The 27,979-nt window shown below is 51.7% G+C and overlaps 1 protein-coding gene across 3 annotated transcripts; it reads right to left on the reverse strand.

Annotated features, from left to right (window-relative positions):
- Nucleotides 1-12,766: 12,766 nt before the first annotated feature.
- LOC123829652 (leptin) lies at nt 12,767-27,891 on the reverse strand. 3 transcript variants are annotated; one of them, XM_045855514.1, is made up of 4 exons: nt 27,812-27,828; nt 27,484-27,590; nt 17,991-18,161; nt 12,767-16,460 (listed from the first exon to the last, which is right to left on the reverse strand). In XM_045855514.1, exons 3-4 carry the CDS (start codon nt 18,132-18,134, stop codon nt 16,101-16,103), a joined length of 504 nt encoding a protein of 167 aa, XP_045711470.1. In that variant the 5' UTR covers nt 18,135-18,161; nt 27,484-27,590; nt 27,812-27,828; the 3' UTR covers nt 12,767-16,100. The 3 variants fall into 3 exon arrangements, with proteins under 3 accessions (XP_045711470.1, XP_045711471.1, XP_045711469.1); XM_045855515.1 differs by lacking the exon at nt 27,484-27,590 and having other exon boundaries at nt 27,812-27,891; XM_045855513.1 differs by lacking the exon at nt 27,812-27,828 and having other exon boundaries at nt 27,484-27,800.
- Nucleotides 27,892-27,979: the final 88 nt, after the last annotated feature.

The raw sequence follows: 27,979 nt of genomic DNA on the forward strand, positions 1-27,979 counted from the left end.
GTGCCCCTGGGGTAATGTGAGAAGCAAAGGGAAGGCTCCTACCACCTTTTCTCCACCAATAAGAAGTCCACTATTAGAGTCCTAATTGTGCTAATATCTCCTTTTTCTCTTATCTTAAAATTAAAATCTGGCTGGAAGGGGAATAACATATCAGGTCCCCAACCCATTGGTTAAATCTCTCTCAGCAAATTCCATTTAATTCTACAATATTTACTGAGCACCTACTAACCTACTATATGGTAGACGATGGGCTTCGTACCTCAGACTCGTATTTGAAGGAGAAATCGTTTTTGCAACTTGAAAGAACTTCTCACCATCCATTCACTCCCAGGGCTTGAGCAAGGGTTTCCCCCAGGTCCCCATTTGGGTCCTCAAAGGAGTCAGACTGTCTAGTTGGGACCCGTCCTGTCTCTGTCTTCCGCCTTCTGGTTGGCACTTTCTTTCTGTCGATGCTTCCTCCCTCAGACCAGCCTGGTAACAGACCAGCCTGGTAAGCCACCGCTCACACCCTGGAGCTGTGGTTGCTGCTGGCGGGGCTGGTCCCAGTGAACCGAGAGGATGGCTGGCCACTCTTCGTTTTCTTGGTTTCCCTTTGCCCTATAATTTGGGATGCACTATGAAGGGCCTGAACATTTCAGACTTTTATGACAATTTAAGAGTTGCAAAGGCAAGAATTTAGCTTGGTCCCTGGGGTAATTTAGATTCTCAACTAAGCCCTTTAGCCTTTTTGATTAAACTAGAGAAATTCAATATCATGAAATGATGGTCCCAAAACGCTCTCCCTCAGTGCATTTGCCTCAGTCACCTCGGCTCTTCCCTCTGATCACCCTGCCTTCACATCCAGCAGATCCGGAGCTCTGCCCGCTCCTCCTCCCGTCTCTTCTCCTTCTCCGCTGCCCCTGGTTCAGGTCCCCACAATCCCTCATCTGGATGATGGCTGCAGCCTCCTCACTGGTTGTTCTGTCCCTCCTTGGCAATGCCCTCCTCACTGCAGTCAGAGAGATCTCCCTGAAGACCCAACCCGACCGTGTATCTCCCTGGTTCAGACCTCCCGCTGGTGTCCACGGGCCTCAGACCAGATCCAACTGAAAGTGGTCCTGCAGGCTCTGACTGGGCCCTACTCCCCCTTTTGTTCGGTGTGAGCTTTAGTCACTTCCTCAGGGGGCTCAATCTCCCCACCTGCCCCCTTTTAAAATTGAGATACGATTCACATACCACACAATTCACCATTTTTAAGTGTAAAATTCAGTGGTTTTTATTACACTCACAAGGTTATGCCACCACCACCACTATGTAATTCTGCAATAGTTTTGTCGCCCCCAAAAGAAACCTGAGCTCATCGGCAGCCCCTCCTCATTCCCCCTCCCACCCCTGCCAACTGCTGATCTGCTCTCTTCCTCTGCGGAGTTACCGATTCCGAACATTTTATATAAATGGGATCGCATAATGTGTGACCTTTTGTGTCTGACAGTTTTTTTCACTTAGCATAATGTTTTGAAGCAACTTTCACTTGCTCTGGGAACACCACAAACAGTGAGTCTCTTCCCCAGCTATTCTGTTCCCACATGACCCTTCACCCGGAGAAGCCCGGCTCTGCCCTCAGATCTCAGCTCACCTCTTCTTCGGGGAGGCTTTTTTTCAAAAAAAGATCTTATTTATTTCCTTATTTTTAGAGAAAGGGGAAGGGAGGGAGAGAAACATCAATGTGAGAGAGAAACATCTGTCAGTTGGCTCTTGCATACTCCCAACTGGGGACCTGGCCCACAACCCAGGCATGTGCCCTGACTGGGAATCGAACCAGAGACCTTTTGGTTCGCAGGCCAGGACCCAATCCATTGAGCCACACCAGCGAGGGCTCTTTGGGGGAGCTTTTTTTTTTTTTTTTAAATCCTTACCTAAGGATATGTTTTCACTGATTTGAGAGACAGAGAAACACTGAAGTGAGAGAAAAACACGGATCGGTTGCCTCCCATACACACCTGCACCCCAACTGGGGATTGAACCCGCAACCTAGGCATGGGCCCTGACCAGGAATCGACCCCACAACCTTCTGGATTCAGTGCTCCAACCAACTGAACCACCTGGCCAGGGCTTTGGGGAGCCTTTTCTGACCCAAATTTCTGACTCCGAGGTTTGGCCGGCACCCTGCTCCATGCCACAGCGACTTATACACGTCCTTCTGCCGGAATAACTTCCTTCACATTGTTTTATTAATCTGTTTGTTGTTTGTGTAGCTATTACTATCTCATTTGATACTGGAGTGTTATTGCTTACCTGTTTTGTTCTTCTGCTGGACTGTAGCTCTGTCAGGTCAAGGACCCGTCGTCCGGCTGGCTCCTGTGTCCCTGGGGCCTGGCACATAAAAGCCCTCGACGAACACGTGCTGCATGAAAACAGTCACGCCAGGCCTGTGGGAGCTGTGGCAGAGTCTGCTGGGGATCCACCACGGGCACCCCGAAGCTCGCAGTGAAGCCTCTCGTTCTTTCCCTTTCTCCTCTCTGGCATCAGCTTGGGATCAGGGGTGTGCAGGTTCGGGCTTTGGCTGGGCAAGGCCCTCTACCTCAGAGAGCCAGGACAGTGGGAGGGGAAACCGCCAGCCCAGAACCCCGGTAGGGTTTTGTGGCAAGGCATCCCGGAGAGGCGAAGTGTGAAGGACCGGCTCTGAGCTCCTGAAGGCCGGCCTGGCTGAGTTTGTCCCTGCATCCCCATCCAAAGTGCTGGGGAAGAGTGTCCATTGCGTATCTGGTGAATGAATGAAGGGGGACAGGCCTCAGCTTTGGGATTTTCAGCTAACAGCACCTTGACCCTCCTGGGGGGTTGCAGTGCCAGGGTGAGGTCCTACCCAGGGCCTGGCATATTGTACAGTGTCTGTCCTTCCTGTCCATACTGGTGCCGTGGGGCCTCATGGCGGGGACCTGGGAGGGGGCTCTGCCCCAAGACAGAGCTGTGCTGGGGCCCGTGGAGAAGGGGGCAGAATACCAGAGACTGGGCCCAGGGCTCCTGGAGTTCTCTGCCCAAAAGGCAGTCATCCCCTTGGGGACGATGGAGAGGCGTTGTCACCCCAAAGAGGTCCCCTACAGGCCGAGGCATCTGCCCTCCAGTCAGCAATGGGTCAGAAAGTACAGCAGGGGCCTCGTTTCCAGAGGGGTTAGTTCTGTGGCCCATTTGCACCTGGTCATTGGCCCTTAAGGCTCTATCCAGTGTTCACTGGGGATATTTGTGACACAGGTGTCCATGCTGCCCAAGCAGCCCCCAGACTGGAGGGGCGGGGCAGGCAGGAATGTTGACGATCTGCATGTTGTCCATTCCTCCCTCGTGAGGCCTTCGCCTTCTCTCCGCTAACTCTCAGGGAGGGCGGTGGGGTGAGCTGACCTTGATCTCTCTGTTCTGGAGATGAAACGGAGGCCCTGGGTGTTTGGGGTTGTCTGCGCACCAGGGAGCAGTATTCAGCCTAAATATTGTACTTAAACCGTTAGATTAATTATTTTATTAGTGAGAGAGATTTGTTGTCCTGCTTATTTATGCAGTCATTGGCTGATTCTTGTTTGTGCTCTGACCCTGGAACTCCAAGCTTGGTGCCTCCCACCGCCCCCTAGCCAGCAGAGGTAGGGGGCCAGGGCTAAACCTGGGTTTTCAGACCTGAGTAGAGAATAGTAGTTTTGTGAGCAGAGACCTTCCACATATCCCCTCAAATCTTAATGTTCAGACGAAAGATTACTGCTTTGCTAGACTCTTATTATTTTATGACTATTGTTTGACTTGGCCGTCGACAGTAACCAAGTGGGGTAACGACAGAACCTACTCACAGAGTCGTAGTGAAGACCCGAGTTAAATCTGCAGCACTTATTAAAGAATCCCAGGTCACGGGGCGAGGGTCAGGGAGCTGGAGAGCAGGGAGCCTTCGCGGGGGAAGGGAGCCGCAGGCGGGCGGGCGGGCAGGCAGGGCACCCACCGGACCACAGTTGACTGGCGCCCCCGCTGCGCAGCGCCCAGCTCTCTCCAGCCAGCGCCCTCGAGGGCGGATGTTGAGTTGCCTGGCCAGAAGCGTGGGTCCCGGTAAAGCGGGGCTCTCCGGGGTGGGGGTGGGGGTAGTGGGCCAGGCAAAGGGACCTAGGGGCGCCCCGGGCACGTCTCTCCCCTTCCTCCCCACAGCTTCGCTGGGTTTGGCGTTGCGGACTCGAGGGAAGAAGAAGAGAGAGGGGTGGTGGAATGGTGGTGGTGGAGGACCACAGACACAACCGGCAACACCACGGGGCCATTTGCTGAGCGGGTGGAATTCTCTCCCCAGACCAGCGAGTTAGCACCTGGCTGGGCGCCTGCGGGGTCTGGAGCGCGCGGGAAACCGGGACGCGCCCGCGCCTCCGCGGGCGGGGCGGGAATCCGGCTGGAAGACCTGCCCCGGGGCCCGCTGTTGCTTTGTGGCCGATAAAAGGGCCCGAGGTGGGCTCCATGAGGAGCTGGGGATGGGGTCGCAAAGAAATAGACGGGAAAATAAATCTTCCCCGGGACTAAAGGAAAAGAAACTGAGGTTTCACGAGGATTTGGAGATGAGCTGTCTCCACCCATTCGATTCTACCCCCGTGAGATGCCTAATCCCCTCACCTGATGCACCCAGGTAAGGCTTCAGAGTCCCATCAGCGCAGCACCCCGAGAGCCACTGCCCACAGACCTAAGTGGGCGCACGAAATAAAACTTGTTTTTAGAACGTGTCGTATCTGCGTGTTGACTCGGGGGCCCGTTATTGGGGCTGCTGGAGGGCTTGACTGGTGCGGGGGCGCCCTCGCGCCTGAAACGTGTACACACGGCATCACAGAACGGTGAATCTAGAGTGGATGTGCGGTCTCGCACGCGGGTTTTCTCAGCTGAGGAAGCAGAGGCCCAGAAAAGCGAACGCTTTTGTCCAGGGCCACCCAGCATCGGGATTAGCACCCGGGGTTGATACCCCAGCGTGGAGGCCCTCATTACTCCTCCCACGCGGCGGCTCTCCCCGAGCCCCAGACCGACCCCTTTCGTCTGGGTGTGGACGCACAGAGGCAGAGCGGGAACCCCCGGCCCCGGCCCCGCAACGCCGCGGTTTCTGGGCGGGACAGCGGCGGGCATCACAGGTGAAATGGGTGGACGACACAGGTGAAGTTGGAGGTCCCCATCCCAGGCGTGGCGGTCGAGGCTGGGCTTTTTCTGCCCAAGCGCCGCCTGGTGGTGACAGTTGTGGGAGGGCGTGCGGGGTGGTCTCCGGGCACAGCATCATCATGGTTGGAGGGGAGGATGGGCCAGCGTTTGTTGGGCAGCCACCAGGCGCTGGGAAGAAATCCCCGGTTAAATTAGCTTAAAGGATTAACAGCCAGGTGTCAGAAGCTTCCTTTTCAGCCGCTTGGCTCTCTGGCTCAGGGTCATGAAATGTGGCAGTCATAAAAGACCCACTTACACACACACGCACACACACACACACACACAACCAGGATAAGGGCTCTTTCTCTGCTGTTTACCCTCATTAAATATTGCATCATTTCAACAGTGATTTACACGTAAAGAAATCAGAACAGTGACCCACATGTCAGCAGCAAGCTTATACCTAGGTATGTGAGAAGGGGGCGCATCTCATTCTGAGGTGGGGAGAGAAAGGCCTCCACAAGGGGGCCCTGCCGGTGGTGCCCAAGTTCTGCACTTTCCTCTGTCCTGTAGTTTTTTGCAGAAACTGCGAGAGGTCCTGGAGAGCTTTGGTGACTTGCCCAGCTCACTCAACTGGAGTGACAGGGCACGGACCAGGTCCCAGGTGTCCTGAGTTTGGCCAGCTGTGATTTATCGAGGACCCCTCCACTCCCTCCTCCTCCCCCTTCCCAGATCTGTTAGGATTCCTAAAATTTTGCTCAGCCCCCTTTACAATGGAAGGGTTTGAGGAGTGTCAAGAATTTCCTCTTTAAAGAACTTTTGCTAGAAGGAACCCTTTGGTAATCACTATGACTGTGAAAGTATTCTGGCACCTGCAGATGTGACGGGGTGGGGGAGGACATGGCAGGGACCCCAGGACCCCAGAGACCACCTCTGTGTGTTTCCCATAGCTCCGGGAGTGCAGTGGTTTGCCCCCCGGTCTATGAGCTCCTCTGTTTTCTCCTAAGGCTTCTGCATCTCCTGGGCCTAGCACAGTGCCTGGCACAGAGCAGGCGCTCAAGAAATGGTTGCCAAACACCTGTCTTTAATGTAGCGCCTCACATCCCAGAATTAAGTTACCTGGCCTGCCCCAGAGCCTGCTGGGATCAGCCAAAAGGCTGCCCTTCCCCAATTGTCCCAGCCTCTGGCAGCTGAAGGTTGAGGGTATTGATAAAGGAGCCTGCAGGATTTCTCTAGAAACGTTTTTCATAATGTATGCTCCAGGAGGGGATTTGGGAATTCCTTAAACAGCCAATGTGCATTTGAGTGTAAATACTTGGATGCCAGCTCCCCAACGTGTCTATTGAAAGCATCCATCAGCCAGGCCTCCTGGCTGGCAGCGCTGGGCAGGGCGGCTGCAGGCCTCTGAGATGCTGCACTGGACCCCTTGGAGCTCCCTGTTCGGGGTCAGGGCCTTCTTTTTCCCCTGGGGCCCCCTTGCAGGCTGCAGCTGGCCCCTGACACAGCAGCTGCTTGTCCTCCCTCCTGGGCCGGGGACACATCTGAATTTGGCAGTGCCCAGATTAATCCCTATTACCTTCCCTGCTGACTGTGCAGGAGCTAAGCAATTTCTCTGTCTGCCCTCCCACTCTCCACCCCCCGCCCCCTGGGAAAACAAAGCTGAATGTTCCTGCAGTCAATGTCCTCACTAGCCAAGGAGATTCTGGTGGGGTCCGGTTCTAGGAAGAGCGGGGCCAGAGTGTGTTCTTAGGAGGGCAGAGAGGCACCCAGGGATCTCCTAGATCCCCAGACAGGGCACGTGGAGCAAGGCCGTGGGGCCAAGTGATGCAATAGGAACACGCGGAGACTGATGAACAACTAGGGAGTGGAAGGAGCGAGGGAGGAGGAGGAAAGGCTCTCTTGCAGGAGATTTTGTTTCTGTTAGCCTTGAAATTAGATTTCAGGTGGAAGCAGGGGCAGAAAAGCAATAAAGAAACAGCGAAGGAAGAACACTGGGATGTCAGGTGGCTAGCGTGTGCTTCAGTGACCTGCGGGGGGACTTCTTCGTGCTCAACCCCACGCCAAAGGCACAGGACCAGGAGTCACCCCACCCACAGAGATGTGAGAGAGGGGCTTCCTGAGCCACATTTTTCTAAGTGACAACATTATTCCAGAGAGCAACCACCATGGAATTCCGGCTTATTTCTATATCTATTATGCCTAGTACAGAGCCTGGCATATAGTAATTGATGAATAAAGCTATGTGCTAAGAGCTCCTCAAAGCCCTCAATAACCCTTCCTCAAGGCAATCAGGTAGATACCATTATCTTCATTTCACAGAAGTGGAGATGGAAGCACAGAGAGGTTAAGTTACTTGCTCAGAATCACAACGCAAGAGCAGCTGCACTGAGATTCAAGCCCAAGCCGACTGATTTGAAAGCCTGGGCTCTTACCTACGATGCTCTACAGACTCTTGAAAGAAAGAGAGAAGGCAAAGAAAAAGAAAATCTTAGTCATGGACTTGAAAGAGACTGGATGTCATTTAAATCCAACTCTTTGCTGTATCAACTAAGGACCAGAGACAGGGGAGAGACTTACCCAAGGCCCTTGGTGCTAGCCAGCTCCTGGCAGAGTGAGGATTAGAACTCAGATCTCCTGACTTCCAGTCCCTGGGGCTTTCTGTTCCCCCAGTTCTTGGAAGACAACAACCAGTGCCTCCAGGGTTTGCAAACTTTCTTCTCTATAGCATCAGTGTCTACCAGGCTTGGGAAGCCAGTGGGATCTGGACCCCATTTTCCCTCTCCCAGTCCTCCTCTGCCATCTTGCCCGGCCAGGCTGGCTCCTTTGGGCAGACCGGAGTTCTTCGGGAATCGGCAGTGCAGCCCAGTGGGACAATGCTGAATCCCAGATCCTGAGAGTTAGGCAGGAGGCACCACTGAGGGGAGCTGGGCTCTCTCTGAGTCACGGGCTCCTGTGGGACCCAGTCAGGGACTTGTGGGTATCCAGGGTGGACTTTCCATGCTGGGGTGACCGCATAAATTCCCAGTTCTGTGGTGACCCGAACTCTTAATATTTTCAGGGTAATTTGTTTTCAAAGGCATTTTTCTGGATCACTAATGTCTGGCTCATAAGATATGTTTGATTCAACATATTTAAAACTCATTTCCCCCTAGACAAGACAAATTGGATTTGTATCATCCCATATGGGGCTTTTCAAAGAGATTGGAGCAGGGCTGCGCTGGGTTCTCGGCGTGACATCATGTGATTACTCCTGGCATTCTTTTCCCATTTATGAGAAGTGCGTGAGTGCAGATAGCCCGCCTGGGAGAAGGAGTGATTGGGTTTTTCTCCTGCAGGAGGAAAGCAAGTCCTTTCAGATGGATGAGTTTCTGGCATCTGCTATTTTTCTCTGCTGCCTGGCGGGACCTCCTAGAATAGAAGCCTCCCAGCGGCACACAGCCGGGTCACCCAGGGAAGACTTTGCCCAGGCTGCGGAGGCCAGAGCGAAATGACTGGGTCCCTTTTCTTCCGGCCCATGCAGGCTTTGATAAGCCCTGCTCCGTTCACCTCAGACATCGCTGGGAAGGAGCTCCAGTCTCCTAAAACCCCACCGAGGGTTCTGGCGCTAGCACAGAGCAGGTTTCCCAGAGTGCTCTGGGGCTGGGTCGCTTCCCCTCTGGTCAGTCTGTGCTGCTGAGCTCCCGGGCCTTCCACAGTGAGTCCTGGGACAGGGCTGGAAGGGTAGGGTCAGGGCCCATTTTTGTAGAGGGTGCCATTTACCTCTTCATCTTGTGTTTTTCTGAGGACACAAGCAAAGAATCTGCATGACAGAGGGTCATCTGGAGGTTTCTAGGGACAGGAACAGGAGCTGGGGGGTTTCCCGCTGTTCCCGAGGCTCTTCCTCCTGGGACAGGAGGCACTGCCTCTTCTAGCCACCGCCTCCTCTAGCCACCCTTCTTTTCTTTGGTGGCAGGCAGAATCCATGAGTGGCACAGAAATCAAAGAGCACTGCCAGCTGTCTCTCTGACCAAGCTTTTTAGTATGGAGGACAGGCACAGAGGGAAAGGCAAGGGGGTGGTGGAGAAGAAGAGAGTCCTTGGAAGAGAACTCCCAGCATATCAGGTTGGAGTTTCCACTCAGGCTTGAAAATTCTCTAAGCTTGTCCCCTTTCTCTCTGAGAGCAAAGCCCCAGTACCATGCACAGCCCAGCTACCAGCCCCTTTGAGGGGAGAAGGAGCAGGGTAGGAGTGGAGGAGTTCCCCAGTAGGGCTGAACCACCTGTATGGATGCTTGTCCTGAGCCACAGACCTCTCTGCAAGGGGTCTTGGACCTGTTGGTCCGAGGGGTCCATCTCTTGGACCTGCTTGTGGGTGAGTCCAAGTGACAGCATGCTGGGCTGGCTCTGGTCATGGCCATCGGCGGCTCTGTGACCCTGTGTTTGTGTTTCAGTCCTTCTGAACTGCTGTAGTTAGTATACCACACACTAACTCTGCGGGGGCCTTGGCCCTGGTGAGTTCTGCAGCAATAAAGTCTAATGCTGTTAAATAAAGCCTTGAATAGATGTCTGCTTATTACTTGCCAATACTGTCCTGCTACCCAAGGCGACAGAGCTCTGTGACTTTCAGCCAGCCACTTAAGCTCTCTGGTCTAACTTCCACAGCTGAAAGAAGTGAGTGGAGTAGTACATTCTTCCACCCTGGTTATTGTGGGGATCAAACACAACAATGTGTGTGAAAGTCCTTCCGAGAGGGCACAGTGCTGCTGTTCTGCTGCAAGGGATCCTGATGATTGTCATGCTCTTTGTGAAGCGCCCAGAACAGCCATGCCTTCCAACAGAAAGTGTCAGCAGCATGACCTCCATTATAAGGGAGGGAACTCCCCCCCCCCCACAGTTTTCCCAATGGAAAAGAGACAAAGCAGAGAGACCAATAACATAGCTCTGTCAGCAGCGTAAGCTCAGTGATAAGGGAGGAAAAAAAGAAACCAGTTAACAAGAGCAGAGACCATGTGGATGAGTTCGTATCAAGGCTCAGTCCAGTATAATCAATAACAAAAACGGTCCCCATTCTTATCAGAAGTTCCCAGAGCCCAGGACAATTACTCTACTCTCTTCTAAGCCTGAGGTCAAATGTCACTTTTTATCAGATGCTGTGTGATTGAAGTTAAGAGCTAGTAGGAACTGGCTTGGATTCTTTGTACAAATAAGTAAATGGTCAAAGTGAACCTCCTCTCTTTCCTCTCCTAGAAGGAAATCCAGACTGGAACAAGACTTGAGAAGGCTGTCAGGAAGCAGAGGGGCCAGGACAGAGAAGCTCAAAACATTCCTGGCAGGATCATCTATTGTTGCTACCTTCTCAGAATCTATTCCCCGCCCTTTTTGTGACAGAATCCTCTTTTCCTTGGGAAACTGCCCATAACCTATTCTCATTCCAAGTGGGATCGATCCTTCTGCAGTTCAGACTCATATCTGACCAATCAGAGTACTGCATCCTCCTGGCAACAGTGACTGGTTCAGCAAGAAGCATGTGATACAAACCAGGCCAATCAGAGTCAGCCCTGGGACTTTTGCTGGAACACTTGGTGAGAAGTTGCCTTTCCTGGGGAGTTGCCAAGAAAAAGGTAGAAGCTTGGAATTTTTGGTGGTCATCTTTGCTACCATCTGAAAATAAAGCCAGCATTGAAGGCAGTAGAGCTGAGGAATGGAGCGGGATTCCCTCTGATGGGCAGGGGTGGAGGTGGGAGGGGAAAGAGAAGATAGATGGAAATCTGTATGTGCATATTTGGGGTGGGTAAAAATATCTATATGTGTTTCTGTATCTGTATCTATATATCTAATCTATCTCTGTCTCTGTCTCTCCAGCCTGGGTATTGTAAGTTCAAAGGCTCAGGTTCTAACCCTCAGATGTGATTCTTTGGTCAGTGAGACCTCTGAGCCTTGCTTCTATCACCCAGTACATGGGATAAATAATGAACACTGTCCATGGCACCCCCAATGTAGGAAGGTAACAAAGTACCTCCATCCTGAAGTGTGGAGGAAGGGGGATTTTCCTGGACACTTGTTACGATCTCTAAATAATTACTGGGCTATGAAGACCACTTTTAGATTTGAGTCAGACGGAAGGTCCAAGCCCGAGGAAGGAAAGGATCAGGGGCTTCCCCTTTTGTGACTGCCCCAGGGCTGGGGGTCAGGGGAGGGGGAGGCTCCACCTCTGATTCAGGCTGCACCTGCTGGTTCTCCCTCAGATAAACACACACATTGTATAAACAGAAAAGGTAACGTTGTGAGGGCTGGCGTTTCCTGAGGAATGATGGCTCAGAAGGGTGGACAGTCAGGGCAACTTCAGGGCTGGTTTTCTGATTTGTGACATTTCTCGGGGACATCTGTCTGAGATGAAACACTGGCCTTCGACAGGAAGGTCCTGTCTGAGGTTCAGCAGCTTTCAGTGCCGAGGGGCCTGGCTTAGGTCCAAGGGGGGAGCCTAACACGCACTCTGAACAGGTCCTCTGACCTGCCCTGTTCTGTACTCCCGGAAATCCCCAGAGTTTAAGTAGAGGGTATGCGGGCAGGGGTTGCAGTGGAGAGCCATGTGCTCCTGCTCTGGGTGTCACATGAGGTAGACCAGTGAGACGTGGGACGAGTCTGTCCCTGGCTGGCCCAGGGACAAGGTTTTGAAGGTAGGGACAAAGTACTTTATAATAATTTTTTCTTACAATAATTTAAGTGGGAAAAAAAGAAAGACTCCCATTTTCCTTTATACGAGGTCTGAGGCTTCTCTTCCCACACAGTATTTTCAGCGCGGAGGGATAACTGCGGTGGGGGCACCGGGCTTCCCCTGGGGAGGGAGAAGGGCAGTTCACGGTTTCCACGCGGCACCTCAAAGCCCAGCAGGGATGGGGCCGGGCTCGAGGCCCTGATTTCGCTCCTCTGGCTTCTTATGAGCATCAGGACTTGCCTTTCCAGCATCTTGCAGCTGGCTCTTGCCACTCTGTCCTTGTTTGAGTTGCTAAATCTCTGTTTTAGTTCGCTGTTTCACACCCACACTGACAGTCTGCCGTCCCCCAAGGCCCTGCGACATCTGCCAGGCAGTGAAATCAAGTGTGAAGTTAAATTTGATTCGGCTCCACATGATACTGGTCGTCTCCCTCCGTCCCTCCCCCCGCCCTCCCAGAGTGCCGGCTGGCACCTGGGCTGAGTGCGCCTTTCCCGAGAAAGTTTATCCTGGAAATTTTACCCAAAGGTAGAGGGTCTGGTGGAATGAACTCTCGTGTGCCTATCACCTAGCTTTAACAATTATCAACATGTTTGCTGATCATGTTTATCTAACCTCACATATACATTTAATAAAATACATATGTATTTTCCTGAAGTATTTTAAGACAAATTTCAGATATCATCTCATTTTACCCTAAACCATTTCAGCCTGAATCTCTAATGAAGAAGCATTTAAGAATAATTAATCCCTCTGTCCTCACTACAGCTAATAAAATTAACTAATTCCTTATCATAATCTCAAGCAGAAGCTGTACTCAAATTCTGTCATTATCTCAAAGCTGTCTTTCTTGCAGTGGGTTCGGACCTGTATCTTTGATCTCATAAAGAAGTTTGCTGAGAAAAGTAAGAGTGAGCCGAATTCTAATGAGAAGTTTAACCTTTAATGGTTAGAATTGTTTTCAGGCTTTTTGCAGAATTTGCTTGCGTGTAAATAATGGGCTTGTTATGAAGCATCACAATTCCTCTGCTCAGGTAAGACCCGAGGGCCTGTGGTGTGCCAGGCACTACAGCCGGGCACTGGGGGAGGAGAGCTGCCCCAGAGGCTCACAGCCTGGGGCGGGAGGGGCGTGGTGGGGAAGCCCCTGCAGGAGAGATTTCCTGTGGGCTCCTGCTTAGGAGTGTGCTGGGACTGCGGGCACTCAGGGGAAGGAAGAACTGCCAATATCAGGTCCCCTTAGTGAGACTCCTTTGATTTAAAAATGTTTTTATCCTCACCCAAGGACATGCCCACTGATTTTAGAGAGAGGGGCAGGAGGGAGAGAGAGGGGCAGGAGGGAGAGACAGGGGCAGGAGGGAGAGACAGGGGCAGGAGGGAGAGAGGGGGAACATCGATCTGCTCCCTGACTCAGGACTGAACCCATGATATTTTGTTTACAGGACGACGCTTCAACCAACTGAGCCATGCCAGCCAGGGTGAGACTCCTCTGATTTACTCTGATCTTTTCTCCAATCAGTTATCATAAGGTTGTGCCATAGATTGAGTGTCTGTGTCCCCCGCCAAATTCATGCATTAAATCTTAACACCGAATGTGATGATATTTGGAGGTGGGGCCTTTGGGAGGCGATTAGGTCATGGCTGGAGAGCCTTCACGAATGGTTTGACTTTATATATATTTCTTCACTTTCATTTTTCTCTCTTTCTGTCCCTCCCTCCTTCCTTCTTTCCTTCCTTCCTATCTTGTAATTCTTCTGTTCTAGTAGGTTCTCTTCCTGTTCTTGCTCTCTAACATGTCAAGCTTTCCTGACATGGATTCCCTTCCTCCCGGGGACCCCATCCTCTTTCCCTCACAGGCCTCACACCTTGGGGCAGCCCAGGGTTTGCCTGGGTTTTGGTGTGTGGTTCCCGCAGCTCTCTGGAACCTTGCTTCACCGCTCTCCCAGCATCTACATCCATTTCCTTTTGCTCTGCAGTTGTCTTACTCTGGGTTCCTCCAAGGGCAGCGCCTGAGATGAGGGTTCTGACACAGAAGGTCTATTTGAGAGGTGACCCTAGGAAGCAGGAGTGAGGGGCGGGGGGGATGAGACAGGGAAGGAGGAAGAGACAGGTGAGAGTGCCTCACCGATGGTGACTGGTGTGGGCACCTGGGGCTCGGTCTGAGAACAGTGCACCTCGGAATTGCCCCTGTGGACGGCGGGAGGCTGGGGCATCTATCCACAGAGTTTCATCCCCACTGGCTGAGATCGGCTCCTCTGGGGCTATCACTCTGCCGTCATTTGCAAGCTGTGCTGCAAGGGCTGCGAGGGCTCCCTGAAGTGTCCAAGTGGAGAGGGTCGAGGAGTGCTGTGCACAGGAACTGCACAGCGCAGCTGCAGCTGATGTCAGAGGCAGCCAGCGCACCAAGTCTGCTATGCAACTCCCATTCCTTTTGCTCCCCTGACTCATTAATACTAATAACAGCATGATTTATTAAGAACTTTCTGTATATCAGTCATCGGGCTATTAGCTTCCCAAACACTTTATCATTCAGTCTTCTGAAGGTCTACTAGGAAATGATATTATTCCTCTTCAGATGACAAATTGAAGGTAAGAGAGGTTATGTAACTTGCCTAAGGGTTGAACACCCTCTGGGCTGGGAGCTGGGGTTGAGGTGGGAGCTGGGGTTGAGCTGAGCTGGGCATGGGCCTCTGTTACCTTCTCTATAGCCTTGATGCTCCCATCCTTAGGCCAGAGATGATAGGTTCCCAGGGCAAGGACCCCCTGGGGCTGAGGATGACAGTGAACCAGTGAACTTAACCAGGTGGATTTGTGTAGTCTGGCATCACTAGACTTAGATCCTGATGCTGAAAGTCTGGAATAAATTGCTCTGTCCTTTTGAAAAATGAGGTGTAATTATTTTTTGTTGTAAGCAGTTGTGCGGCAAGCATCTGGGACAGGGTCTTCTGAAAGGTCCTGCTGGGTTCACCCGATGTTTTTCTCACCAGACTCCGCAAAAGTCCTGACACTAGAGGTTGAACACGGCCAGGTGCTACCCCCAGACTCTGCCAGCTGTTTGGCAGATGGGAACTGCTGCCTCAGGGGAGTGCAAGAGCATGCCTGAGGGTGGAAAAGGAGGTGGAAGGACAATCTGAGGAGCATGCCCTTCCACGCTGACCCCGGGCGTCACCTTTCAGAGGAGGGAGCGGTGTCTCCAGGCCTCTGTTCACAGGCATGTTGCCGTGGGCTGGCCTCCTGAGCCACTGGGGCTGGGAGGAGGGAAGGGGCTTCTCAGTCCAGGTGGCCACCGAAGGGACAAATACTCATCCCCAACCCTCTGTTACCCGCCTCAGGCAGGCGGGCGTGGGTTGGATCATGGCACTAGCCCCTTCTGGGTCCCTGGGGATAAGTGCGAAGGGAAGTGTTGTAAGAGATGGACCATGGCCCAGACTTCTCAGCAGCATGGGCCAAAAAACTCTCTCTCTTTTTTTGTATTTGTTTGCCTTGAGTTTCTGTCACGGGCAGCTCAAGCAGTCTTGACTGATACAGACGCCGGCCACTTCCCCCAGCTGCCAAGTGACCCATTTAGGCTGCTTCTGCCACAGCTGACCGTCCCTTCTCACGGGTCTCCCCTTCTTCCTCCACCTGAGCTAGTGTACAGGAAGGACGTGGCCTCTGTCCTCTACACCAAAGGTGAGTTTGTGTCCATGTGCTCCTGGTGCCGGGTCAGTGACATTTAAAGCCTGTTGCTAACTGTGAGGTGAAGGGAAGGAGGTCCGCTTATATCTACTGTGAACTAGACACTCTGCTGGGTCATTGTCTCATTAAATCTCCAGAGTAATCAGCAAGATGTTTGGGATGGGGGTCTCTTGAAATCACCCATGGAAGTGACTTCCTTGGACGGGCCAGCCCCCGAGTCCACCCCAGGACTTGGGTTGAAACTCTGAGGCCTTAGTGTACTGCATTAACGCACTATGCCCACAAGAAGAAAAGTTCCGTCTTTTCAAGTCTGTGTATCTGGTTGAGATTGTTATTTAGTCACATGTCTTGGTTGGTTTGTTTGGATTTTATTTATTTATTCATTTATTTATAAACTTGGTGCTTCTTAAGGCTGATTTGCAGACCCACCCTCACTCGGGCAGCACGCGCTCGTGTTGTCTGCCCTGGTCTTCGGGGATCCTTTCGCCTGAATAAACTGGTGGTTGGCTGTGGCCAAGCCCAGGCAGAGCTGACCTTCGGGAGGGAGGCTTGGAGGAGTGAGGGAGAAAGGGACTGGAGGCCCGGATGAGAAATGTCCACATAGGCTGTCTCTCAGCCTTCAAGGTTTCAGCACTCGGGGCTGAAGTCCAGCTCCTGTAGCATGTCCTGCAGAGACCCCTGCAGCCTGCTCAGGACCACCACTTCCGTAGAGTGGAGTGAGGCTTCCAGGACACCGTCCAGGTCCTCCAAAGTCTTCAGACCCCTGGCTCGGGGGAAGGGGCAGCTCTTGGAGGAGGCTAGCGTGTGGAGAAGGTCCCGGAGGTTATCCAAGTCATTAGATATTTGGGTCACATTTCCAGAAGGCAGGCTGGTGAGGATCTGTTGGTAGATTGCCAACATCTGGTCCATCCTGGACAAAGTCAGGACAGGGTAGAGCTCAGGAATGAAGTCCAAACCAGTGATCCTCTGTTTGGAGGAGATCGACTGCTGTGCAAGAAGAAGGAGAGCAAGAAAGAGCTCAGCGAGGTAAGAGACAAGTCAACACTCTAAAGTCCTAGGCCTCTCCATTGAGTATGGAGATTCGTTCCCTTAGTTGCTTCCTTTCCACCTTCTGCACCATCCCAGCCTAGGCCCTTATTTCTTGTGTCAGGTGGCTGCCAAGCCACTAAGAGGGTCTCCTGGACTTCTGTCCTCCTGCCCTTCCCAAACCACCTTGCACTCCAGCTTCCAGACCAACCTCTGCAGGGTGCTCCCTTTTCCAAATGGCCTTTGCTATGGACCCAGCCATGATTCCCTATTTTGTACTGAGTTAAGTCTCTTCCCCAGGAACTGAGGTCCTCCATAAGTGCACCCTCCCTAGCCATCTTCATTTCCTTCCTCCCCTAGTACATTCCTCCCTTCAGCCAGACTCTCCACAGACCTCGCCCATTAGGCCGTCCCCAGCGAGTGTGTCACCTCTCTCTTCTGCTCCAATAACTCTGATGACCAAGAGGGATTCCCCTTCCCAACTGCCCACAGCACTCACTCCCTGCACCACACAAGAGGGGCACTCTGTTCCTTATCACATGCGACCTTGTCAAAGGACTATTTTGAAAGCAAGGAGAATTAAGGGTTTCTCTTTGTAAAATGCCCAAGATTCGATCTAGCTCTGAGCTGTCCCTTCTTCTGGCCACCTACCTTCCTTCCCAAAGCCACTATCACATCCACAGTGATCAGGGGACATGGAAGTCCACACGGGGAAAAAGTAGGCTTTTAAGGCTGGGGACTAGCAAAAAAAAAAAAAAACAAAAACAAAAAACCACAACTATAAACCTTCACTGAGGGCGCACTTGGTTCTGGTTCTGAAGGGAGGATGGGGGGTCACTTGCCTCCTCTACCTTAATCTCAGAATGACCTTATGAAGACCACATGAGAGTCCCATTATCTAGATAATGGAACCAGGTCTTAAAGGTGTTGAGGGACTAGCTTAAGGTTTTCCAGATAGACAACAGAGGTATGAAGAGAAGTGGGAAATGGCTGAAGGTCTAAGCTTGTGGACCCGGAGCAAAGACCCAAGGGACATTGACAGCTGTTCCCAAGTACCAGAGGGTTGTTTGTGAAGGGGGGATAGACTTGTTCTTTTGTGTGGCCTTCGCAGTAATGCGGAGTCTTTCTAGGGCCAGAGCTCAGCCACAACTAGAAAGATCACCTACTCAATAAGCACATTCTAGAGATACAATGGAGGCCCCAGAGGGGAAGTGCTGGGGGTCTGGTCACCAGCCAATGGGACACAAGAGCCTTTACGGCTCCCTCTAATCCTAGGCACTAGGATTCCAGTCAGGGTAAGAAGGTGGAGTACTCTCCCTAGAGTAAGAAGGTGGAGACTCATGGAAGAAGAGGAGAGGCAACTGTTTGCATAGTAGGAGGAGTCAAGGCCACCATGGCCCCTATGTGTCACTGCACAGGCCTCAGCTAACCCCTGAGGCCCCAGTGTCCCCATGGCCACAGTTCTGTTTTGTTTCCCCAGACCCTTCCTACCGTGTGTGAGATGTCGTTGATCCTGGTAACAATCGTTTTGATGAGGGTTTTGGTGTCATACTGGACTTTGTGGATGGGCAAAGCTTCAAGGCAGAACAGGTAGGGCCAAAGCCACAGGAATCGGCACAGGAGTCTGCAATGCATTTTCCTTCCCAGGTGTGCTTCTTGGGCCTGCAAACCAAAGGAACCACACATTACAAGTTGCTGCTACTTCAGAAAACACCCACATGCCGTTACCAACCACGTTATCAGATACAGATAGGAATGAGATTTGCTTTCTGCCCTGATTATCATCTCCTTGGAGTCCAAGACAGTTCATTATCTAAAAATACATGAATAGAAAGCACTTCCTTGGGGAGAGGTGAGGTGTGGTCAATGAAACCAGGAGGAGGTGCGCTGTGGACCACAGAGCTCTGAGCCAGGGTGTGAGCACATGGGTGTGATGGTGCCGACGTGACTGCATCATGTGCTTCAAGGAGGAGAGTGGGCTTTTAAGGTCTGGTTTACATCCAGCCATTTACCCACCATAAGACTTTAGGCAAATCATATAACTGCTAAAACTCTGCCTTTTATCCCCAGTGATATACGTATCTCCAGGCTTTTATAAGAATCAAATTAGATAATGCATGTGAAAGAGATGTAAAGGTATGTGAACTGTACTCTATCACTGCCCCGTTATTAGAGATTAGGTGACTTGTCTTCCCATGCCTCTCACAGCAGCCTGCTGATATCTCTGTGATGGCAGCTACCACTGGCTTTATTGCTTCCCCTTCTCCCACTGGGAGCCTGAATCCAACCCCTGCCTATGGAAGGTCAGACAATAAGTCACAGGCTGTTCTGGGCACCAAGGATACAAGAGTGAACTACAGGTGTTCTCTGCCCTCAAGTTGCTTACGGTTTGCTAAGAGAAATAAACAGGTAAACAGGCCATTCTGATTCAGGAAGAAAGAGCTTTGCAAGAAGAACAAAAATACAGGATATCACAGGAGTCAAAGGGGGCTTCCTGGAAGAGGTGTCACCTGAGCTGGGTATTAAAGACTGAGCAGGGGTTAGAAAGAATAGAAAGTGGTTGCCAATAATCGCCAAGAAAGCAGGAGATGCAAAGGCACAGAGGCAGGAGAAAACATTTAACATGTTCTCCTGGAATGTTGGAAACTTCCAGCATCATGGAACTGTGAATTCTAAGATTAACAGAATGCTGATCCTTGATTAAACTGCAATGTTTTAATGCAGCACAGGAGGCAATGGGGCAAAAAGTAATAAAGTTAAATGTTTGTGAGCCTGTGGCCAATGATCCCTGCTAAGTATATGTGGAAGAGCCTATAATACTAATTAGTGTAAATAAATGTTAGCAGGAAGGGTCTGCGGACGGCAAACATGTTAACCTCTGCTTTTTTTGTTCTGCCTTATCTGGATCCTGATAAAAAGAGATGATACATTTTCTGTCCATGGGTGGCACTATTAGTATAATTCTTATGCTGGTAATGTAGTAGAAATCAGCAGTCTGTTTGTATACTATTTATAATGCTTGATCAAAGGTATTTTTTTAAATATGAATTTCATAGCAAGGGATGAAGTGAGGCTCAAGGAGATGCATCCACTCACCCGAAGTCAAACAGGTGAATGGCAGAGCCAGAATTCCACTTAGGGCTGCCTCAGCCAGAAAGACTGGGGCCCTTTCAGCTCCCCTGCCACCCCCCGCCCCCTGCCCAACCAGTGTCTCCAACTTCCAAGGAAAAGTCCAAATTACAAACCACCCCAATGCCCAGCTTAGGGCAGCTCCTGGGACCATGGCACTCGGGAACAAATACCCTGCTCTTGGAAGAAGCTAGAGTGTACCCTCATATCAACTTCAAATACAAAAAATACCTGGGGATTTGGGAGGGGGCCCCTCAGATGTTTTTGTGCTTGTTTGCTCTCTTAAGAAGTTAAAACTCCCTCTGTTAACTACTTCTTACCTAAATACACATTTCCACCAAATCTTTGTGGAACAGAGTTCAACAATGCTACCCCCAGTAAGACGCCATGAAACCCTAGTGACGATGGACAACGTAGTGGTCGGGCTCCAAGGCTCCAGCGGCAGCCCTTATTAGCTGTGCAGCTCTGTGAAAAATGCTTTACTTCCCTAAAACATCCATTCCCATCTGTAAAATGGAACTGATAACACCACCTGGCTCAAAGAGTGAATAACAGGAACCTGTAAAGCCCTTTGCCAATGTGTGTGTGTGTTTGTGGAGAAGGTGGAGGTGGAGGGAGTAAATGCCAGCTGTCTTCGAATCGTGTAACTACTGGGCAGGGCTTGAAACAGCCAGGCAGCACTACCTGCAGCCAACCCCGAATCAAGCCTGCGGCCAGCTACCCACCTGGGCTACCTCGACAGGGTACCTGGTGTTTCTGCACATTCCCCCTGTGCACGAGATTGAGTCCTATCCTTTTCTAGGATTTATGTGTTAATGACACCCTCCTTACCAAGAGAATTTATTACCAGATTAACGCTGGTCAGAGTTGCTCTCACATAATGACCACCCTTTAATACCTTAATGGAAAAACAGTTTACAAGCCCTCTGTATCACCACAGGTAATATGCTTCAGTGGATGCCGAGAATAAATTGCAGTTCCTTGAAATGTTGAGAAGCTGTTGCTAAGGCTGCCTAAGAGGAGAGCTGGGTTGAGGGGAGCATCAGGGGGGCTGCAGAGAGAATTGGTAACAGGTCTATCTGAGAGCAAAGCGATGGAGAGAACCTGGCCTCCCAACACACACCATGTAACATGCATGTCCACACACATCACACACCTATCACAGACCCACACAAACACACCCACACACCTAACCCTCTTAGTGGAGGCTGCTAGCTGTCTCTAATATCTAGTCTTCCCTTCTTCCCAAGTGGTAGGACACCCAAATTTAGACAGGGATGTGGCCATGCAGAATAAATAGCACACTTCCCAGCGTCTCCCAACTAGATGTGACCATGTGACTAAATCATGGCCAATTACATGCACACGAAAGTGCCCTGCGGCAGCTCCCCTGTTGTGCGCCTTCCTTTTCATCCCTTCCCCCGCCCGGAAGCCCCAGTTGTGCATGCAGTAGCCTGCATTCAGGTGCTGTCTTGAATGGGGAGCACTACAGCCTCACCTTGAGAACAGAGAGGGTAGGGACCTGGAGGAGCCCAGGTCCCCGAGGACTCTGTGGAGCCGAGATGCCATACTGGCCGTGGACTGTGCGAGGGACATAACTTCTGTCTTGGCGAAGCCATTGGGGTCTCTGGTAAACGCTGCCAGCCCTAATGCTGACTAATTTATGCACCCGGACATGGGCATCAGAAAAGAGTGAATCAAAGTTTTCCTTGGTTCATGGAGTGTCAGTAACTGAATGGGGGGCTTGGCTGTGACCCGATAATGGAGGACTTGCTGGGAGGAGCAGGCTTAGGGAGTGGGGCGGGGTAATTCAAGATAGCAGCTACAGCTTCACTGAGCTTGGTGCCTGACACATAATAGATACTCATTGTATATTTGATGGCTAACAGCTAACACGTATTGATCACCCACTGTGGGCCAGGGACAGAGGTGACAGAGGTGACAGAAACGTGGAACCACAGGGAAGTAGGAATGAGGTGTGGGGAGAGGGGGCGCTGAGACTGGGGGTCCCCCCAGGAAGCCTGTGGAGTATTCCACAGTATTGGATGTCGTCAACTATTTGCATAAATCATTTGTTAAAAATAAAAGCAAAGAGCAAAGCTCTGATCTTAAACAACTGGTTTGAAAAGTTACATAATTAAGTACAATGCAAGGAAGAACGTTTAGATGGATAGATCTGTAACTTGGAAGGGAGTCATCCTTTTTAAAATGATGAGCTCTCACGCTGGGCAGATCTATGTATGAGCTGGCACACAAGACCTTAGGGAAATGTGCTAACCTCTCTGAGACTGTTTCCTTAGCTGTAACGTGGGGATGATATGAGTCATAATCCCTACCTGTGACTCTGATGGATGCAATAAGGTAATACACATGGCCAAGCAACCCTAATACTGGTTAGCTGGTATCAGCATTATTTCCAACTAAGAAATCAAAGAGGCCTCTCGGGGGAGGCAGCATTTGATAAGGGCCCCGAGAGAGAAGAAATTGGGTTAATGAAGGTGGAGGAGAGGCACAGCCCAGCAGCGGGCTCTGGGGATGGCGGCTGGCGGCTGGCGGCTGGCAGCTGGCATGGGAGGTGTGATGGATGAGGAGGCAGGGAGGGGGTGGGCGTGAGTGGCAGGTAGAGAGTCTTCTTTCTGTGTAAGTGGGGAGCTCTGATAACTCTCAGTCTAGTGTTTTTAGCTGGGTGACAGGAAGATGGAGATGGAAATTGGAAAAGGCATGAAGATGGGTCCGGAAATGGGGGTATGAGGCGTGCCGACTCGCTTGGGCTAGTGGGACCTCAGGTGGCCCCATCCTGCTGACGGCTGGGAAAGGGACTCTCAGTTTGGATAAAGAGGACCTTGGAGGTAGACCCAGGAGGGCAGGTTGGCACGGCCGCAGGAGTGAGCAGAGAGCTGAGGGGAGGAGGGGAGAAAGAAAGCCTGGGCTGCAAAGCCTTTTCTCTCTGGAAGCTTCCAAAGCGGTTTTGAACATTTAGGAGCTGTCATTTTTCTAAGATGAACTGCTGAAATGTTGACACAACAACCTGTCTCTTTCCTTTTCCCTCTGACTGTTTTTTAAGCAGAGCCTGGAGACAGAGAGGGGAGCCCAGACGGGGGCTGAGGGACCGTTGCCTCTGGGCTGTGCCTTCCACTCCAAGGCCGCCTCCCCCACCACATTCTCTCCTCTTCTGTCCTTTAATTAGGGGCCTGCCACTCCCCAGCCCCTCCACCATCACCCCCTGCCAGAGGTGCACTGGAGAAGAAAAGAGAGAAACTAGAAAATGGAGCCCCAGGGCAGCGCTAGGTAATGAAATGTGATCACAGAAAACAGGCGCCAGGCTAGTGGGAGAGGCCCACGTGACCAGCCACCCACCCCCGCCACAATTTCCTGCTCTTGGACTTCACCTGGGTGCTGGGCACTGGCCCCACCCCCGTGGTCCTTAGTTGAGCTCCCCCTGCCTCTGCTCCCTGTCCCCGTGTGGCAGGTCCACCCAGGCCCTTCCCCACCTCTACCTTCTCATTCTCCACAGACAGGGAGCCTCCTGCTTCCCCGAGAAGCCTCCAGATGTGAGCCCCCTCCCCTCCCCTCTGTCCTAGGGGGTGAGGCGGACCAAGCGGGGGCCTCTGTGTCAAGGTAGGGGGTGGCTTCTCTAGAGGGTCTGCCGAGCCTGCCCACAGCCTTCTGATGACAGCAGAGGGGGAGGGTGGGGAGAGCCCTGGGCCACAGAGGGTTTACTGGTGGAGGCTGCTAGCCTCACGCCATCCAAACTCCTCTGCTGTCTCCCGGTTTGAAAGTTCTGGAGGTTAGCAAGGTACCCGGCACACTCCTCTCTCCCTTCTGTACCATCAGGGTTTTTATACCCGTCTCTCTGGTAGTCTGTGACACGCTAGCGTGAATTCAGTTCCAGTAACGTGATGTTTGTTGTTAATTATGAGGAAAAAAGCATTGGATATTCTTCCCGGGGACCCCTCCATTCTTCCGTCTCAGCCTGCTTTCCTTCCTCCCTCCCTTCCTTCTTCCATAACTCCACTTTGGAAGGGACCCAGGGACAGGGAAAAGACAAAGGAGGAATAGAGACAGAGGAGATTGGATCCTGGCCCTTCAAGTTGCACAGAATCCAGAGGGAGAGACGGAACCTTAAACAACTCACTTTAACACAACCCGCTGAGGGTTGTGAGGGAAGGAGTGCAGGAGTTGGGGAGTAAAGGAGGGGCTGGGGTGCCCACTGGGGAGGTGAGGACAGCTGTGCATAGGAAGAGACATTTGCACTGAGATCGGAAGGACGGAGCTCCCAGGGGAAAGAGGGTGGGCAGGGGGGCCAGGCCAAAGGGACAGTGTGGTTGGTGATGAGGGAAACTACGGTGGGTTTGGGAGAATGCATCGATATGGTGGAAGTGTATGAGGCAAGGGGGTTAGAATGTCCTGGGTCCGATTCCATGTATGTAGGGACCTTGTGGGGGATCTGCCGTACTTGGGACACACACACAGGAGCCCTGGAGGCCATGTTTGCGTGACCAGTGGTAGGCAAGGGACCAGGATGCTCTTTTTTGCTCCCTTTCCTTGTCTTTCCTCCTCCAGCCTCTGTCTGGGTCCATTAGAGCCTCTCCCAGGAATTTAAACAAAGCCCCATTTGTCTCTGTTGTGGTCTCAGAAGCGCTGGGGTGGTCACAGTTGGCCTTGCATGCATGGAGTGGCTGAGAGAGACCAGTGTCCATCCAGCCAATGACAGGCCAGTGACAGTCACCGCCTTCACTTCTTCCTGATCTTTCTGGTGCCGGATCTTGTAGGTTCTGGGCCCTCGTGAGGCTTGGCGGCCCTCCCTATCTCTGCCCTCCAGTATGAAATATTCTCTTCCACATACGCTCATCTGAGTGTCTTTCAACTTTCTGAATATACTTTTCAAACAGAAGACATAAAGACGCCAACATGTAAGAGAAACAAATGTCGAAAAATAAAATTCGCCCTTACTATGAGTGAATAGTAATCTCAAGAGATCCCCTCTTGAGAATCTCCATTCTGTTTTTTACATGCTGGTCACAATAAATATTCTACGTTGTTTGAAAAGAAAGAAGTAGCATGAGTGGTTTTCTCTTATTTGCAACCAAGAGTTTCATTTGAGAAACCACATTCACATACTTAACCAGCAGCCAGGGTGTTGGTGTGAGGGGTTATATAATTCCTGTTCATCAGAAACGACCCTTAGATCTGATCCCATGTGTTATCAGGGAAAACAAAGAAGTTTCAGTTTCTGTGTCAGCTCCGATCAATTGTTAGTGGGCTCCCTGCAGCACTGTGTGGAGGGGGGTCTGAAGCTCCACCCAGATTCGGAGGGAGAGGGTGCTGTGATCAATAGGTGATGTCTGCCAGGCACAGGAGTGGTGGGTACACCACTTGTTCCAGCATCTCCCAAGGGCCTGGCACAGAGCACATGCTCATTAAATATTCATTGAATAAATAAATGAAATATTTCCCATCCCTGATCTTTGTTGTCTATCCAGGTTAACCTACTTCTATAATGGTTTGCCTGTCCCATCTTAATGCCACATCACTTTTGCCCAGAAGAAATTCCTAAAAGCTTTCCTTTCTTTTTTAAATATCTATTTTTTAATTTTTAGAGAGAGGGGGAGGGAGGGAGAAAGAGAGGGAGAGAAACATTGATCAGTTGCCTCTTGCAGGCCCCCAACCTGGGATTGGCCATCAACCCAGTCATATGCCCCAACCTGGAGTCAGACGGGGAGCTTTCTCCTCACTGGAGGACTCCTGCTCCCGCACTGAGCCATGCCAGTCAGGGCCCTGAAAGCTTTCTTACTGAGAACAGGAAATGCTTCAGCATGCAAGTCTCTCTTTCACTGGGACCTGGGCTGGCTTCCTGCCCCTCATATGTGTCCTCTAGAACCACACTGGCCCTGATTCCCTTCAGCTTCCTGGGTTGTACTTCACCTTGACTGTTGTCGCAGGTGCCCCCGCCTTGGTCCCATGCATCAGCCTGGCCCCTGGTCCTGTGCTCTGGGCCTCCTGCCCTTCTCAGACCTCTGCTCTGCCCCTCCTGTCTTCCTTGCGACTTCTCCCCTTTCCCTTGGCACCCCTAGCCTGGGACACCCCTGAGTACAAATGCAACGTGCACACAGATGGGGATGAAGTAGTCTATGGGATGAGATGTTGCCATTGGCACCGATCACAGATTCACTTCCCAAAGGCTGATAAACTGAGTAGAAAAGACTGTAAGACACACTTTGCTGAAAAGCAAGGCGTTGCTCTTGTCACACATGAAATAAGTGCAAAGGATTCTGTGGGCTCAGGCATCAGGTATGTTGTTTTTAAGCAGAAACAACCTCTCCTTCTATTTCGCTGAGACAGCTGTGTGGACAAAAAAGAATTTCAAGGCTGTCGGCTGGCAGGCCAGAACAGAGCTGCTGCCACTGGAATCCTACCACTGGTGGGGACAGAGCTTACTATTGACTGATTGCAAGAGAATTTGGCTCAATTTTTGTTTAAGTTACACGCATCTTATTCAAGGATACACACACCTCGGGGACTCTAACTTCCTGGACCCTTTCACTCTCCCTGACTACCACGTTCCCTTGGGTGGCATCTAGGCTGGAATAGGGACAATGACCCCTGGCTCTGCGAGGGGAGGTCTCCGGAGTGGCCACCTCTGCACCCTGCACAGGCCACTCAGACAGGATCGGCATTTGCTTGGGGCCGACGGGCCAAATTAATTGCAATTTCCCTGGCTCTGTCCTTGGTGCTTGGAGCCATTTCCTGGAACGGAGTGGGAGGAAGATATTTCCCCCAAATACCAAGAAGAGTTATTTTGGGCATAAGATGTACAAACTATGAGAAGGACTCCTTTTGCCAACATGGAAACATGCCTCAGCCCAATGTCCTCAACTGCTTGGAAAGGAAAGAGCCTAAAAACATCATTTTTCTCTTGCCTTCTCCCCCTACCAAAAGGAGACACATGGTCAGCACGGCCTTTCTGTCCATGGGGACATTAGGATGGGAGCGACAATGGTTCTGCAGACTAAGGAGACTGGGTACCGTCTCTCCCACCAGTCCCAGGGACCGCTGCCCACCCCAGAACTCTATAGAACAAACAGGGGAGCTCAGTTCCTGCAAAGGGGCGCCACTGAGCTTGTGGTCCTGTGGTGGCGACTTCAAGTGCCTGCCCTCTGCCCCACCTCCCCCAGAAGACCTTCCTTCCAGTGGAAAACAATCATCTTGTCTCTCCAAAACTGCCGTTCTCCAAGGACAACCAGGCCCTTGTCGCACTCAGATCCAACTGTATCTCGGGAGTCACTTTTCTAAATTGCCACCATCTTTAAGCTATAGAAGCTGGAGTGTAAAGACAACCACACCCACAACGAAATCTAAACCACGCCAGGAGGGAGGGCAGGTGGCAGGCGGGCCGGTGGCTCTCATCAGGGCCCACCTGCCCACAGTGTGTATTTGGTGGTCTTGGTTAGAGAAGTGGTAACAGTGAGAAATGTGGGTAGCCAGCTTCTCCCATGACGCTGTTCTTTCGCCCTGGAGAAACCCTATCTTATCCTGTGTGAAGAAGGCAATTTACACAGCTTTGAGACCAGAAGTGGTAAGACCCAGCACAATCTCTCTGGGAGATTTGGTTTCTTCCTGACCCCTTTTCTCCATTCCTCCCCAGCCGACCCCTCCATGGCTGTTCCTAGGCGAAGTTCACCTTATACAGCCCCTCACACTCAAAGGTAGGGGACACCCCCACCCCCCTGGAAAATAATGCCTGAATTCTTATCCACAGAACAAGGCTCTATCCAGTCCTCAGAAACTGAATGAGCCTATTCATGCCCGCTTAACCTTCATCTTTATTCCCCACCCCAAGATAAGAGTGAGGTACCTTGATCTTTGGGGATGTGCTCAGGGCAATTTTCAAAGCATCTCAGTGGGCGGCTGACGACTCTGACGATTTCCCGGCACCCTGGCTGGCTCCCTGAGTATAGATTCCTGCCCCGTGGGCACAGGCACAGCTTGAATCCAAAGCTCCTGGGCTCCCAGCAGCCTTTCCTCTGGTTAGAACTCTGTGCAAAGCTACCACAGTCCAGAAGGGAGCCCTCTGCCCTTCCCTCCACCCGTCTCAGCTTCCCCAGAGGGGCAAGGTGGGGTGGAGGAGATGCGGCCTGCCCAGAGCTACCCATAGAGGAGAAAGGAGCCCGCCTGGGCCTTACCTCGCAGCTGCTCCGCAATTCCTCCAAAGCTCCATGCCTGCCAGCCCCTCTTATAGCCGCCCGGGCACAACTTGCGCAACTGCCCCTCAGGCCCTGATCACCCTGAGCACCAGTTCCTGCTCGGCACGTCCTGATCACTCCTGAGTGTCAGCTCCTGCCCCACCCCGT

This window comes from Phyllostomus hastatus, unplaced genomic scaffold (assembly GCF_019186645.2).
Source record: "Phyllostomus hastatus isolate PE091 unplaced genomic scaffold, TTU_PhHast_1.1 phas_scaffold_114, whole genome shotgun sequence".
Taxonomy (NCBI): domain Eukaryota; kingdom Metazoa; phylum Chordata; class Mammalia; order Chiroptera; family Phyllostomidae; genus Phyllostomus; species Phyllostomus hastatus.